The sequence below is a fragment of the Dermacentor andersoni genome, chromosome 5 (assembly GCF_023375885.2).
Source record: "Dermacentor andersoni chromosome 5, qqDerAnde1_hic_scaffold, whole genome shotgun sequence".
NCBI lineage: Eukaryota > Metazoa > Arthropoda > Arachnida > Ixodida > Ixodidae > Dermacentor > Dermacentor andersoni.
In genome coordinates, this window is record NC_092818.1 from 145296355 (window position 1) to 145312720 (window position 16366).

Sequence of the window (16366 nt, forward strand, 5' to 3'; positions counted from 1 at the left end):
AGCAGGCCACAAGCTTTCTAAAACTTGTATGCAGTTTATGGCACCACAATTACTTTCATGCTGTAATTTTAGCACATAGTTAGGCAAGGGTGAAGATGGCTTCAAAATAAATGGCTAAAGTACTGTCCTTGCAGACAATAAGCAACATTAAGAATGCTACTTCAATGGCAATTCAATGGTAAAAAACAAGTGCAGTTTCTTTGCATAATGCATGGTGCTGCAGCTTACTTGACGATTTTCACATCCTTGAAGAAAATTGGTGCATGTGAGAACAAAGCGTGGAGAACCCTGTGGCTGATCTGCATGCTCGGGCTCAGCACAACAGAGACATTCTGCAGGTTCATCTTGTTGTGCTTCTCCTGTAAAGCAACAATACAGGAATACTGATATTACAACAAGTGCTTTCCGCTGCACATCTTACTTGTGACAGCAAGTTATACGTAGCGTTTGCACTTGCTCGTGTAATCTTGTCTGAAGCCTTTTGTCTCATGTATCTAAACAAGGAACAACAACCAGGCAGGAAAAAATGCAAAGGTGCGCACGAAACCTTTGGGGCAACAGACACCATTCGCCAAGTGCATGCTAAACGGTGTAACAATATTGCACTGCAGAAAACATGTATCCTTTACCGAGGTGTGCATTATCTGCACCTTGATATGGAAAGTTCACCAAGTGCAGATAAAGCAGTGTTTGATGAGCAGGAGCACATAAACCAGCAGTACCATGTGCAAGAGACTTGGCCTTGCTACCAGAAGTCCTTTCAGTGGCAAATTTATGCACAGTGCCTCAAACTTTATTTGCAGACTTCTTTCTACTACCAAGGCACATAGGCATTACAGTGAAAAGGCATCATAAAATATTTTAATAGCCTTCTTGTTTCTTACGTTGGTGAATGTAACAATTTCTCAAACAGCCATGATATGGGCAGAGGGTTAGCTTGACCGGCTGCTAGTTCAGGTGATAATGAAATAAAAATATGCATTCGTACAACATGTGACAATTCCAGCTTTAACACCATGACTACTGCACGAATAAAACATTGCAGCAGAAGCAAAATAAAAAGACTCACCATGCGGATAACGTTGGTCATATGTACAAACACCCACGACAGCAGGAGCCGGTTAGGTGTGGGCAGCTGCTCAATCAACTTCTGGATGGTTTCCACTCGTCTTGTCTCATCTTTGATGGCTGCAATGTTTGAAGCAGTTTCCAGCTTACACACTAAGAATCACGTGCCAAGCATGCCACTAATATTTATGAAACACAGGAGCCATAAAGAAAACTACCATATCTGCACAGATAAAACAACCACAAACATAATGCAATACAGGAAACTTGACATGTGTGAGATATTCACATTGCAAAGATGTGCAGCATCAGTCTTGTGCTTACTGCAACATGAATGAGCAGTACATGGAGACAAAAGTATGGACATTTGATGTGCAGAGGTAGCTAAATAAACTATAAGTGCCCAAAAGTTGGGAAGGAAGGGGGAAAGGGTCTGTTACTTTTGCACACAGGTGTTCTTGTGCTGTTTGTTTCCATCATATCTCACGCACAATTGCAGATAAAGCAGTCTGTTAACGACTGAATGTCATAATTATGATTTATGTCCCAGAAGATGAAGTGGGACAACATGTGTGCACCACTGACGAAGTTTTTTTTAAGCAAGAGGTGCTCTAAAAGAATACGAGTGTGGTCATTCTTCTCTCTTTCATGCATGTGTCAATAAGGGATGCACATTAACATAACGAGGAAGCAGACTTATTAAGAAGGGAGTAGGAAGGATGCAGGGTAGGCACAATGTCTGTCACTGACTACAACAATGATGCTGTTGCTTTCCTCTATACATACTATACTGTTATGTATGAGGGTACTTTTCATAATAAACCCTTTTAGTTGAGAGTTCTGCTGCCCATCACTTTCTCTGTTGTAGCCTTTCCAGTTGGACATGCTGGTCATAATTATGAACCTGCCTTTTGAGCTGACACAGCACGATTTATTACTACTCTTGGTTGCTTTATGAGCATATTAGACTCAATAACAGACATCTACCAGCTTGCCCGCATTGCAAGTCTGCAGTTACCCAAGGATACCACCGATGCCTGCAAGAATAAAAAATAAAGTTACTGCGGCTTACCAGCAGCTTCCTCAAACTTTGGGCCCAGCTCGCTGGTGAGCACAGGGTCTGGCAGCTCACGGAGGAACTGCTTCAGCAGGCTGGCCACCACTTGAGGCCCATGCTCACTCAGGCAGACCTGCTCGTGCCGGTTGTAGGCTGCCCGAAGCTGCTGTACGGTTGACTTCACACCAGACATTCTGTAGATGCCCTCACAGGTCAGACCTGCAGAGCAAGAAAAGGGATAAGTGCGGAAATGCGTTATGCTGTTTGAAAGTGCAAAGGAGTAGCCATTACTGCGACGTGTACCTGTGCAGGCCCATGAGCATCCGCTCAGGTAAGCACTGCACTAATTGACCACCAACTGCACTTTGGAAAGCTTCTAACAAGAGCATGATGTGCTGCATGAAGGGGCAAGATGGGCACCAATGCAGGGGCGCCAGCATTTGTGCTGCGGGTCCACACAGATGCACATCAGTGTAGTCTATTTTTGCTAAACATACTGTGAATGTATGTCCTCCTGAGCCATTACGGAGCCAGATAGATGGGAGAGGGACAAGACCCTGCCGCAGCATTTGACTTCAGCCTTCTGATCGGTCATCAATGGCATATGACATAACTGCTAATCAGTATCGATGTATGCCAACATTTCTCAGACATTAACCCTTTGAGGATCAGTGACGTAAACATACGGTGCTGCGAATGAAGTCCAAAATGGTCGATGCCGTATATTTACGGCGTCGTCTGTATGTTTAAAAAGCGCGCCAATTTCCTAACTTTTTCTGTCATGTGCTGCCACTATATGGGAATACTAGGAATTTTTTTCGCGCGCCTCCCTCTCTCGGTTTTCATTGCATCGTTTGCTTTAGCTCTAGTTCGCTCCCGCACACCTATATAGTACCACTCGCGCATTGGCGCGCACACGCGGGCGGGTGGCAGTTTCGGTTTTGTTCCGCGGGCAGTTTCGGCTTCTTGCGCTTGCAAAACTGATGGCTAGCTCGTTACTAATAGCTCAAAGGACGACCATTTGTTTCTCGCTCGTTTAGTGCTCACGGGGGCGTGCATAGGAAGGATGCCGCCATGCATGCGTTTCTGTTGCTTATTATTATTATTTTTTTGCAGATTCGCGAAAACTAATTACCTCTGGTTGCCGATAAGATGAAGTTTAGCGGAAGTTTGTCGCACGTTTTGCCTTTTTGACAAGCACACAACTGCAGTTTTCTTGAGTGCGCGCACCAACGCAGTTCAATTATGCTATGGATGTACACATTAGTGTAAGAGTCTTGAGTCTTGCGAGTATTCTCGTGCGAGCATTCTCATTTGAGTCTTGCGAAATATTCTCGTGTGTGCATTTTCAAAGCCTTGAACTATAACAATGCATCAAATTTTCAATTCTTATAAGTTTATTTCCTTTTTTTTTTATTGCTGTTCTTCATTAATGAAGAGTACATATATACCAACACAAAATATTTTTCTCACTTTACTGTCACCGTAGAAAAATTATGGTAAATTTATTTTGAAGTAACTCTCTAAGAATTGGATCCGCAATAAAAAAATATCGACCCTAGGGGGTCGCATATGGCGAAAAAAATCGGCCCTCAAAGGGTTAAATTGTAAAGAAATAAACACCGCCAGTTTGTATGGCTTTTAATGGCTATTTATACTTAGAAAGTGTGTTTCTGAATCACTCACCATGTTCTTCAATGTAGTCAAGGCACTCCCGCACAATAGCAGGCAACTCAATGCCATCATCAGATGGGTTCTTTTCAAGCGCAGTCAGTAAGGGAACGCCAAAAATAGGATCCTCTGAAAAAGATACACAGAAAATAATTTTAAGAATGTGACAAGAGAAAAATATGAGTATACTAGTCGAAGCCAATGAATACCAAAATATGGTAATTAATATTGGCAAAATTTTGGCAAAATTAATAGATTACTGAACATGGCGATTGTGTATTAAATATTTGCAACTACAATTATCTGCACCACAGGAAATAGACATGGGTATGAAGTTTATTCATGAAATTGCATAAGGCAGCCAAAATTTCTGTTGCTGTGATATGCCGGTTGTTTAATATCAGTTGTCACGGGTAGGTCCAAATAACTGAAAAGTTTGAGGAATCACACTTTTAAAGATTGCTCAGCAACTATATTTGTATTCTTCTGAAATTAGTTTTGCTAAACTCGACACACATAGAAGATAAACTACTGCTATGAATGGCAATGGTAAAAAAGGTAAAAGATATATTTTACAATAAAGTCGTCAAATAAACGTATGCAGCACTGTCACTGATAGCATAACTTGAATAGTACACAGTACACAAATTAAATAGAAATAAACCACAGACTCAAATTTGCATGTTTTGGACTTTGAAAACCATTTTTTCCACCAACACTCAACACTGATAAATGCAAAGAAATTAACATAATGGTACCTTGCAAGTAACAAACAGGCACACTGATGAGCTACAGTTAAAGAAGCCACTGAAGATCAATATTAAATCAGTTTAGAGCGGCAAGGTGCTCCTTAAAACTCTATTATCATTAATTTGACAGAAAAATGTTGATTATTATAGGAGAAAATGATAACACTTCTCTAGCTTGAATTTTGCACTGAAGCCTCAGCACCAATATGACAGTTTGACGTCACTCATTTCGAAGTATGTTTCCTTGTATTTGGGCTGCATTAGCACAGGAAGAATCTCTAGAACGTTGCTAGGCTGGGTCTTTTGCTCTTTTATAACGCAATGTAGTCCTTCTCTACTGATCAACAGCTAACAAGACTCATGTAAAGACTGCCAAAATCAATGATATCATGGCGAGCTGGTGACGTCAAGCTTCCACTCCTGATAATAGCCTATTTCCCAACCGTGATTTACTAATACTACAGCTAAAATTACTATTTCCATTTAGTTCCCCTTTAAAAGGTCGCTAAGCTGATGCAAGTCAAACATTAGATGGCTGCTCCACCTCCAATCTAAATACATGACGTGATACATATACATACCTGCCAACCTGAAGATTTGGAAATTTGTAAAACTATCGCGGCGCACGTGGCAGTACTTTCTTTTTTTTTTTTAAGGAATTTACTTTTTGCGACAAGCTTACTCACGTTTTCACAACTGCGAGTGAAATCCATGTCTTGGAGAGTAAAGAGCGAAAACTCCACTGGGGCATAATTTATTTTTGCAATGATTTTGCTGTTGCCGACTCTGCCTACTTCAGAAACTTCTCAGTGTAGGTTTGCTCAAAGCCAGTACCACTTTGGTGCCTCTTGATGATCAGCAGACTTTAGAGTGTTTTCTCACACACAGATGAGCAAAACTCCGAGTTTTGTTCACAGTGCTGAATATTCTCTCACATTCAGCATTGCTGAGGGGAATGGAGAGAATACCCAGCATAACCACTGAAATTCTGTGGAATCTGAGCGATCCGTCGACACTTCAAACGCTTCCTAATTGCGACCACTGCACGTCGCACCTTGGCTCATTCAATACGTCAGCTGGAACGTGATATGCTTGCAAGTTGGCAAACTCGACTTGAAGTACGCTGATTGCTTCTTCTTTTGATTCGCCACTCTGCTGAGGTAGGATAGCAGGGAATGCCATAATTAAATGATGTACACTGTTGAATGAAGCAGTTTCCAGAGCTTGTACTTGAGCAACTTCAGCCATGTTGAGATTGACGTCTTCTAGCAGGAATTTGTGGCGAATGTAATTGCATGCTGCCCTTAAGTACAGACATACAGCAGAGAACTGCTCTCTCTCAATGCAGCTCAGTGTCTCAACCACAGGGTAGTTTGTGCTGTCAATGACTATGTCTTCATCACCTTTCTGGTTCTCTGCAGCTTCATAGTCAACTTCCAGCAATGAATGACATGCCTTGACAACACCTGGGCGCACAAATTTAGTCAGGAGATCCTCGAAAAGGCGGTTCAAGAGGCCCCTCAGTACGTGAATCTGAGGAGCCTGTGTCTGAAGAAGGCAGTTTGCCTTCTCAAAAAGTGGTATAACATTTTGGAGAAAAAGACAGCATGCCCTGTTTAGCTCCAATGACAAAAATAAAACAGGCACTCCTCACGGGTCACGTGGCTGGCTTCCCCAGAATCCTTGGTATGAAGTTTCAGTTTTTTTGCATGACGTCCAGAATGAGCTCCTCTCTTCTTTAGCGAGAGTTCATCGCCATCGATGCTTTTTTTTCCCCGAGGAATGCAGCATTCTTGTGAAGATGTGTAGCAGACTTTGGGGTCAGTGCAGGGTTCTTGGGGGTTTGTGAGGAAGTCTTCGGAATTTGGTATGACTCCAAAAACAAGCTCTGCTTGTTGCACTGGTTTGTTTAAGATAATAAAGAAAGCTGAGTAGTGGTTTCCACTGGTCGAGCAGCCTCTTAAAACACTTTCCCAACGACAGCCAACATGTCGGCGAATGCTTCATCTTTCCGACCTCGACGTCATGCATTTTTTTTTTTTGAACACTTTAAGTTGATCATTCCGTTTCGAGCTTTTCTCTAGGTAAAAAAAATATGTCAACCAAAGCCTCATCAACCTTTACAGGAAGACATGAAGCTCTTTTTTGGGCGGCTACGTTGATAAGATGGCACGGGCAACCAACCCCTATCAAACATGGTATAGCCTCTCTCAATACAGTAGAAACACTGTTTTTCTTGCCAATCATGACATTGGCATTGTCCAAACACATAGCCAACAGGTTTCCCACAGGTAAACTCCAAGAATTCATCTCATCCAGAACCAGATTTGCAATCTTGTGACCCGTCGCTTCCCCTTAGATTGCCCAGAGGCAAAGAAGGCGGCTTTCGACTCTACTCGTTTAACAAAATATGTCCCAACAATAGGGTAAAGCTGCGTATCCCTATTGTTACTGCCATCCACAGCAATCGAAAATACTTGCTGTTTTAGGGCATTCAGCAAAGGAGTCTCCGCGGTGGCAGCCATTTCCTGAACAATTGATGTCGTCTTTGTTCGTCCATAGGTGTAGCGTTTCGCTTCTTCACATTTGGGGAACATCTTCCGGAAAAGCAGTCCGGCGTGATCGCTGACACTCAGCGGGATGTTGTGTTCAAGTAAAAACGCTGTGAAGAGGCATTCTGCACAAATCACACCGAGGTCGTTGTTGCTGCGTACAAAACTTGCTAGGCTTGGCTGGCTGTCCGCGGCTCACACGTATCCCTAATGCTTTTTCGAAGCGATGTGGACCTTGATGTCAGACTTGCCACCATGCGAGATGTTCATATCACAGGCACACGTGGTGCAGAATCTGAACTCCCCTTTCTTCGACGGCACGAAGCACGGAAATTCTGCTGTGTACGATTCCAAAAACACTTGAAAGTACTGTCGGGGCTTTGAGCCCGCCATTGCACTGCAAAGCCACTACAGGCCGGAGTTGCACTGTGTCCGACGCGGCAGCTAGTCACACAAACGGCAAGGCCAACACTGCAGTGACTGAAGCTGACTGAAGTCCAAACCCGCGCACCAATGTGAACAAAGGCAACAGTATGGCAACAGGTTTACAGATGCACTATCAAACTTTGATATGGATTCATGATCTCTCTAGCAGATGACAGAAGTCACTACAATGAGACAGCTGCTGATGATGATACCGCACATACGTATTGCCCTCTCGTCGCGGCACAGAGGTACCAGGGTGTAGTTTCAGTACATTATAACTTTTTTTTTGCAAATGAAATGTTTACCGTAAAATTTCAAGCAAGATTCGTAAAATCGTAAGACTGCTCGAAATTCGTACATTTTGTGGAAAATTCGGAAGAATTGCTGCGTATATATATATATATATATATATATAAAAACGTCATGCCACTAAGATATACATCTGAGTGTACTTGCTTGGGCACCAAGCACCTGACCTGAAAAAACATCAGCATTCTGCTATTGCCACCGAGTGGCCTCCTCCACAAGATTTCACAGGCTAGCAGCGCATTTGGCGGCGCTTACGGACAGCATTCGTGCCACAGTGACAAGCATGCTATCTGCACTCAGTGCCAAGAACACTGTGACCCACGGACACCAACACGTCCAGTACTAAAACCTCACTAAAGTTACTGTATCCCCGACAGTGAGATTGAGAACACTCTCCCAGAGGACATTCATAGCTTCCTCATATGCGTGGACATGGTGTCACAGCAGTCAAAACTCATCAAGTGCTTTGCACTTTGATGAGCTTTGCACTTTCCCCAAAGCATACATACCAGCCTTTTCTGCCTTCTTTTTTTTCTTGACAAGTTTCACCTTGCTCTCCTTTTTCTTTTTTGAATCCTTGTTGTCTTTCTCTGCATCTTTCTTGGCGTCTTTGGAGTCTTTCAGCTTGATGCTTTCCTTGTTTTTTTGAGATTTTTCCTTCTTTTCCTTTCCAGGAAACTTGAACGGAGCCTTACTCTTTTTGTTCTTGCCGCTGAAGTTGCAAAGGAAGGACATATAACACTAATAGTTCTACATGCAATGAACAGCACAACCATGATATGAACTCATAGAACCTGTGCATGAACTAGCTTCCTTTTATCAGTTATTCATATATCCATGCTAGTGATATTGACATCTCTGTCGCCCATGTACTTTCAATGGCTTTTGAAATTGAAGTTCACAGACTTCATTAAGATCCAAAAGCTTCATTAAATGAACATGAGCAATGAAGCCAATGGCGCCCACAGGTATGTATGGCTGTTGAAAGTGTGCATCTCACAGTTAAAGCCTAACTTGAAAGTGATAGGGTGGAAACTACTTGTAAGATATGGTACTGTCAAAAAAGGTTGCTTGACAAAACTAACACAAGAATTAAAATATAACAGCTTCGCTTGTTATACAAGGAATATTCAAGATGCTTTGCTTTCGCTGTAAACTGCATGTAAGGCTTTTCCTTTCCATCATTAAATTTTAATGCTTATCCTAATAATTGGAATCTGTGTCAACATAATAATAGAAGATGGCAGATCTAGGTGGCTATTGCAGCAGTCATGAAAGTTGATTTTCTGAGATGCATGACGGTCACAGTGGTAAGCTCAACTTTATGCACATATGGTCATTTCCCTCAAATGAGTCTGAACATTCAGAAAGTGCCATCAATCAGTTAAGGCAAAGCTAGGAGGCAAGCAGGTAGCCTAACCAGGAAGAACTTATGATGAAAGGAATACAGCATCGAGGTTTTTTCAAAGGGGCATGGCATATTATTTACAAGACCCTCTCTTCATTGCTGACATCTAGGGTCATGACTTTCTGGCAAGCAGTTATCTGCTTTACACTGAAATGCATTCCGATAGTTTTAAGTGCGTAATAACGGAATGTAAAGAAAATTCGACTTTCGGATCACTGTCTCGTACAACTAAGAGTAATGGTCCTTGTTAGACCATGCAGGCACACATATTTGAGACTCCGCAGCATCTAGGTGAGGCTAAACATACCCTCTAAATGTTATGTATTCTGTAAGTATCTTAGTAACCCACTGATGCCTAAAGCAGATCCGTCTAGTGTTGTTCTGCGGATATTGCAGCACACAACAGAATCAGAAACAAATTATGCTGCCAATTAGTGTAAGCTTGTCACTGATAAGTCACTGATAAGTGCAATGCTGCTTTGTCAAACCTGCCAAACTGTCAGCTTTACAATTTGCAAATACCCCTCGGACACAATATCGCGCATTATGGATGGAAGGCATAGCATGCATTTTTCTTCCTTCTTTTTTTTTCTTTATCTTTGCCTTCAGCACCCAGATTGTCACATATGTATACACTTCACTAGCAATTATTTACCTTTAGGCACAGCACACAAGCAGCAGCAAACTTGGAACAGCTATTGAAATTGTTAAAAAAAATTTAATTACGGGGTTTTACATGCCAATACCATGATTTGATTATGAGGCGCGCCGTAGCGGGGGGCTCCCGAATAATTATGACCACCTGGAGTTCTTTAATGTCCACATAAATCCAAGCACACTATTAAGATTGTGGTGCAAGTACCATCGCAATTTATTTTTTACATGCATTTTTCCTATCTTGCACAGCCCCGTCTTTTAACAGCTTAAAAGCATATCTATAAACTTTAATTTTTTTTTTACGTAACTTCATGCAGCATTCGTAAAATCATACGAGCCCAAATTTGTAAACATTAAAAAAAATTCGGGAGAGTTAGCAGGTGTGCTTTAATGAACGTGTCTGCTGCCACTTTACTAGTAGTCAAAATGCTGCAGTTTAAGAAAGTGGTCAATCACCAGAGCTTTCTTTATAACAGCATGCAAAAGATAGTGCTTGCACAATCTCCAAACAGCATGCTTCCAGTCAAGTGTTGCATAGATCACAGTGACAAACTTCAAAAACTGGTCAAAAGCAAGCAACCACATAAAACACAACCATATCAGACTGGGGCACAATTTACCGTGACTCATCCATTTCTCCTTCTGAGCTTTCCCCTTCAAATGCAACATATCCCTTGTCCTTCTTGTCCTTTTTATCCTTGAGCTTGCCAATCAGGAGTTCCTTCTTCGAGACCTTTTCATCATCACTATCTGCAGAAATAATAATGGCAACAAAATAATTTGACATGTAAGCTTGTGATACGGGCTTGTCGGTATGTCATCTTGAAATATTTGTGTAGTGCAAGCACGAGCACATGAAGGCACAGACAGGACACTTTGAACACACAGATAGACAACAAACACACAAATAGCAGCGTTTATGTGTGTTCATGTGTTCGTCTCGTGTCCTTGCGACGCACCTATTAAAAGAGACCAGTGGTCCTAGTGCTACATAAATAATCTATGCACACCTATGCATAAAGCATCACTCTGCCAGCAAGCCATAACATTCCGCCGTTTGTCTTCGTCCCGATGCACATGTATTTTGACACATTATTCAAATTAGGCAGGCATCCGAGACTATTGAAGCCACTTAATTTGTTACTGATAGCTTTTATTTCGACGAATATCTGCGGACTGACTTACAGCGCTAGCACTCACACACGAAACCCGACTTCTTTAAGCATGGAAAACAAAACACCGTTATCCATTGAGATACAATGTACTCACAGGTGACATCTCGCTCCTGTCCTTTCCCAACCGCCTCGGACGCGTAAAGCCCTGGAAAGTCTTTCTCGACGTCAGGGCTTTCAAAATCCATTCCCACAGCCGGCTAGCAGAACCGGTGCGAGAGTCGCAACCTCTGCAAGTAGGGAAACACGGCACGTGATACAAGGACGTCTCCTTCACCGACATTTTCGATACCTCTCTTGCTGGTGAAATCATTTGCAAACCAGCGAATAATGTCACTCTATTAAAAGCGAAAGCCGATGGATAGTAGATAACCTATCTCGGTGAGGAGAAAGTGTCAATCGCAGGGACGTCGGGAGTAAATACGGCAGCTGATAAACGTCGCGCTGCATTATGACGTCTCCGAGTCAACAGTACCTGAACGCTGTGGGCTTCGCTCACTCGCAGGGTCGTTTGGCGTGACGACGCGCCGCCGAGTGCTTAGGTAAATTTTAAACAGAAAATAGAGCCGAACTCGACGAACATCTTTAGTTTAGCTCGGGCGCGCCGATGTCTCTGCCGTCGAACGCGAGACCGCACAATCCGAGTTGCCAGCCCGAAAAGCTCGGACATCGCTAGCATTGACCGAACTATTCCTTATTTGTTAGCTTTTATATTCTGTTAGCTGTTAGAAGGTCCGGAAGAAAAAAGAAAACTAAAAGGTATTTCGTTTTGCGCCTCTGTTTGTTGTGATTGAAACGCGATTTGAAAATTTCTGTTACGGATGAGTTCAGGAAACATCACCGCCGCCTTGTTCGGGCTTTTCTAAAAGTAAGCACGAGAAAAGATTTGCTGCAAACTCAGTTTGCCGAGTAGCATTTGTGTGTTTACTATTTATCTAATTTATTGTGTTTCATTGAGAAGACGAAAAAGAAAAACGGGAAATGCCGCTGACATCTCACTTTTCAGTGGACGCATCATGAATAGCCACAGATGTAGATGTAGTTCCTTGTTATCTACTGGCGCACAGAAGATGCAAGGCGGGTTAAGGAATATAAAAATAGGAGAGTATAATGTAGTGATAAAGTAGGTTATGAAGAAAATGAGTTACAACAATAACAATATGCCTACGCTAGAAATGCGTGCTTTGATGTCGATTACGTGAACGTTTCGGTACAGACTTTGCCATACATAAAACATTTAGCAAGGACAAGCAAAGGAAAAAGAAAAGAAAAGAAATCAGAATCCAACGCTATGTGAAATTGACGTACGTTATGCGAAGGATTATACATAAATTGTTTTCACTGTACACTCCACAATCCGCGTCTCGCGCCCGTCTTGGCGACATCTTAGCCTCGGTTTTTACCGCTGTCACCGTGAGCGAAAATGTCCGCACACATTTAGGTATAGATATGCCATCCTTTGCTAGATGACATGCGGTATATGCGGGTTATATTGGCCATATGTACCATTCTATCACTAAAGTTGTTCATACCTTGTCTTACATTCTTGACAAGGTTATTCCTCGGGTTTTTTTAAATTATATAATGACAGCCCACAAACAAAAGTCATGAAACAAAACAGCGACAGCGCATGCCTTCTATGTTAAATCTTCTCAGACTAAATATTAAAAGTGCGCAACAATAACAGAAACCTGAAAATGATGTAATTTTATTGGCGCAGCTGTACACTACCTCCGGGATCGACCCACGCAAGAGGCCGCATTGCTACCAGAAAGCCCGCTTTCGTGCATAGCGTTCGCCGCCATCGGCCGGGCTGGCAATGTCGATGAATGATTAATCGATTAAATGTATCCCGCAATGCGATTAATCTTCATCGATGTCCACCTTTCATTCAATCGACTTAATCGATTAGACCTGCTCGATTAATCGTTTTCGAGTGACAGGAGTGGCGCGAAAATTTGGAAATCGTGCTGGAGTGGCGGCGCACGAGCAGTGACTGTGTAGCTCTGGCAAAGCGACTGTGTTTCCGAGTCCCGAGTGATGCCGAGCCACACGCTTCCCCCACACAGCACTTACCAACACTTACCACCACCACTTACCACTACTTACCACCACTTACCACCACTTACCACCACCAGCACTTCGCACGGTTGTAGGGTGTCCGGGAATTCTACATCAACATGCCGGACATCTCGGACACCCCGCCACCCGAAGCCGGAGGCTCGAAATGCCCTCGCCATTCAAGGTATACTATAGCAACCCAGTCGTTGATCGTCGTGCCACTCCCAGTCCACTAAAGACGTGGCGCAGCGTGCGCGCCGGTTAGGAACGTGCATTTGACATAGCAGTGGAGTTCAGGTCGATTCCAGCAAAGCTATAGCGTCCGAGCATTCTCGCATGCTGGCTGCGTGATTGTTGTGGCGCGACTATCGCCTCAAAAGCAGGCGAAGAAGATGGGCTCACGTGCAGGTGGCGCGAGAATAGGACAGCCTAGAACATGCGGATAGATGATTAAATCTCTGATTGCGTCTTCGAAATTATTCTAATACCACACACACAAAAAAGAATCACAATATTTGATGCTTAAATACAAATATATTTTTTTTGTTTCTATGTCTGCCACGTAAATCTATTTCTTAATTAACATGAACGTTATACTTCACCTTGATTTACTTTTCCGTTAAAAATGCTAACAGTTCCTTCACCACGCGATTCATGGCCGATCCCCCAGAGTGGGCTGTGCCATTTCGCTAGGGAACAAGAACAAGATTTTTCTCTCCCCCCTTCCCTTTAACCTTTAACCGCCGGCTCCTTGGCCAATCCCCCGTAGTGGGTAAGCGCCTCAAGTGAGGAGCAAGCAAGCAAGCTCTAGTGCGCTGGATCTGAGCGGCCGCGGTGTCGACCGCTCCCGAGATCCCGCGGCATCATGGTTGGCCATCCTAAATAAACCCTGGCTACGGCGGCTACCTCTCCGAGGCGCCTCCCAGAAATTGATTACCCGGACGACCGAGCCCAGCCATGCATGCCAGCGTTAGCGCGCCGACTATATACGCCAAGGCGAGTGACGCGGCCTCACGCAGTCCGGCAGACGTCCCGCGGTTGTAGGGTGTCCGGGAATTCTACATCGGCATGCCGGACATCTCGGTCATCCCGTTGGAAAGCCACTTCTTTTTCAACAAGGTTTCAGGCTCCGGCTGGGTTCCAGGCTCCGCGGTTGCCAACCCCCGACCCCGACTCCTACGACGACTTGCGGGCAGCCGTCTTTGCTCAGTACGCCACCTCGAGCGCTCAGTCACGACCGCTCTCGCCATTTGAACCGTCGCGTCATTCCGCGTCTTCTCGACCCGCATCGTCTGCGTCCACCCGCGCCTATCGTTAGCACGTGCCGGCCCCAGCATCAAACCTCTACTCGGTTCGTGCCTCCCCAGCTCAAAGGCAGCGCGACGACTGTTTCCAAGGGTTTCACTGGGCTCATTGGGCCAAACGTAAGCACTTTCGGCTATTCTACGGCCCGCTACTCTCCTTCCTTGAACATTCGCGCAAGCTGTCCGCTTTCCGTCCGGAAGCACCTCACTCATCACCGATACACAAATGCCTTTCCACCGACTCCATGCACTAGGCGCCAATTTCACTCTCGTAGGCACGCCGACGCCACAAGCACAACCTTCGTGATGCATTCAGCGACCGCCGCTACCCTGATGCTACCGGCATTCGAGATTTGACCCCAGTCAGCAGCAGGCGAGCCTTCCGATGTTCTGTGCTCACACCTTCCGCAGATGCATGGCCTACCGACGTTTTGCAGGAGCAGCTTTGCTTTCTGGTTTCGTCAGCTCGAGCACCAATCTACATCGCGGGTGACCAATACCTGCGCTATATCCACGCAAGTCCCGAGCTACCAGGCGGTCTGCGGCATTATGTCATCCTTGCGGCATTATGGCCGGCCGGCCTAAATAAACCGTGGCTTACGCGGCTACCTCTTCGCCCCGCCTCCAACATGATCATTCAAAGAAGGGGTCGGTTTCATCCAAACATCCCAGCCAATTGAAATTCCGTCTCTTTGTAGAAAAGAGCATGTGGTTTAAAATACTACACACTAATTTTCTTTTCCCATGTGCATATTGCAATTTCTTGCACATTTCAGTTGAACTTCACGTTTCACTTTTGTCATTTTTCTTATTTCTTTTGTTTAACTGTATTGTGCAGGGATTAACTAGTGCCATGTATCTTAATTCTGCACTAAGTGCCGTTTTATAACATATATTGTTTCTTTTGAAAAGCCACGAACTAGTGCCAACTATGTTTAGTTTTTAACAAGTTAAAGATTATCCTTTATCAAACGTTTATACACTTGTGTTTAAAAAGTGGTTCCACTTCTCAAACATTAAAATAGGGTCCTACAAACGTAGATAACTGTGTTTCAACCTTTTTAACAGTGCCCGGCAAGAATTTTGATTAATCAATTATACGATGAAAAACCGCGCATCGAAAGCGATTAATCGATTAAAAAAAATAATCGACCAAGGACTCACGCATCTCTAAGGCACATTCTATAGGAATGTGAGGTTATAGGCAGAGAAAGTGCATTCTCCCCAGATGAAGCTGCGGTGCGGTGGACGGCCGCGCTGCGCAGCTCAAACCTCCAAGGTCAACTATGGGTCATCCAGCAAGCCCGTGAGGCGGCAGGGAGACAGGATCTCCGGACCTCCTCGGGGGTGCCTAGGCTCAGTCCACGATTTTGCCGGATTTTCAATAAAGTTGTTACCACCACCACCTGTTTCCCGGTAGGCATTACGGTTACATAAACTGCAGTTGCCGGGAAGCGTGAGAAGCAGTCAGGGATCTTTGAATGCTATTGCGTTCCACTCTTTAAAGGCGAAACTTAAGCGTCCTCCCATTTTTAAGGGGAAAGCCTTAAAGGCGTCTTCAGACGGTGGCCTTGAGAACGCGACGTGCGGTACAGAAAGTCACGTGAGCTCGCCTAGCACAGAGACGCGCTCGTGCCACTGCTCTTGCGTTCGTCGTGGTCTTCTTCGACAGCTGACTCCATGCCGCCCATCATGCAAAAAAAGAAAAGCGAAGTTAATTAAGATGGAGTTAATTCAGGCACATCAAACCCACGACCTTCGATGGGAGTCGAACCCTGGAGCTTATGTGGCACTCGAACCCACGACCTTTGGTGTTAAGGCGAAGATACAGCTAATATAGAGTTAATTAACTCTATATTAACTGTACCTTAACCTAACGTATAAGGCACTCGAACCCCTTATGGTGTTAATTAAAGGGACACTAAGGAGAAA

General features: G+C 44.1%; 1 protein-coding gene across 2 annotated transcripts in view; it reads right to left on the minus strand.

Moving 5' to 3' along the window:
• The window catches only part of Rlip (Ral interacting protein), a 30746-nt gene extending 19029 nt beyond the window's left edge, over positions 1 to 11717 (minus strand). Inside the window, exons 1-8 of one of the 2 annotated variants that reach the window (XM_050178842.2) lie at positions 11545 to 11717; positions 11167 to 11299; positions 10518 to 10647; positions 8342 to 8544; positions 3812 to 3925; positions 2141 to 2344; positions 1070 to 1188; positions 229 to 359 (exon numbers count right to left, since the gene is read on the minus strand). In XM_050178842.2, the coding sequence (XP_050034799.1) occupies positions 229 to 359; positions 1070 to 1188; positions 2141 to 2344; positions 3812 to 3925; positions 8342 to 8544; positions 10518 to 10647; positions 11167 to 11257 (992 nt within the window). In that variant the 5' untranslated portion in view covers positions 11258 to 11299; positions 11545 to 11717. The remainder of the gene's footprint in view (positions 1 to 228; positions 360 to 1069; positions 1189 to 2140; positions 2345 to 3811; positions 3926 to 8341; positions 8545 to 10517; positions 10648 to 11166; positions 11300 to 11544) is intronic. The other variant, XM_050178844.2, reaches the window with a different exon arrangement.
• Between the last annotated feature and the right edge of the window lie 4649 nt (positions 11718 to 16366).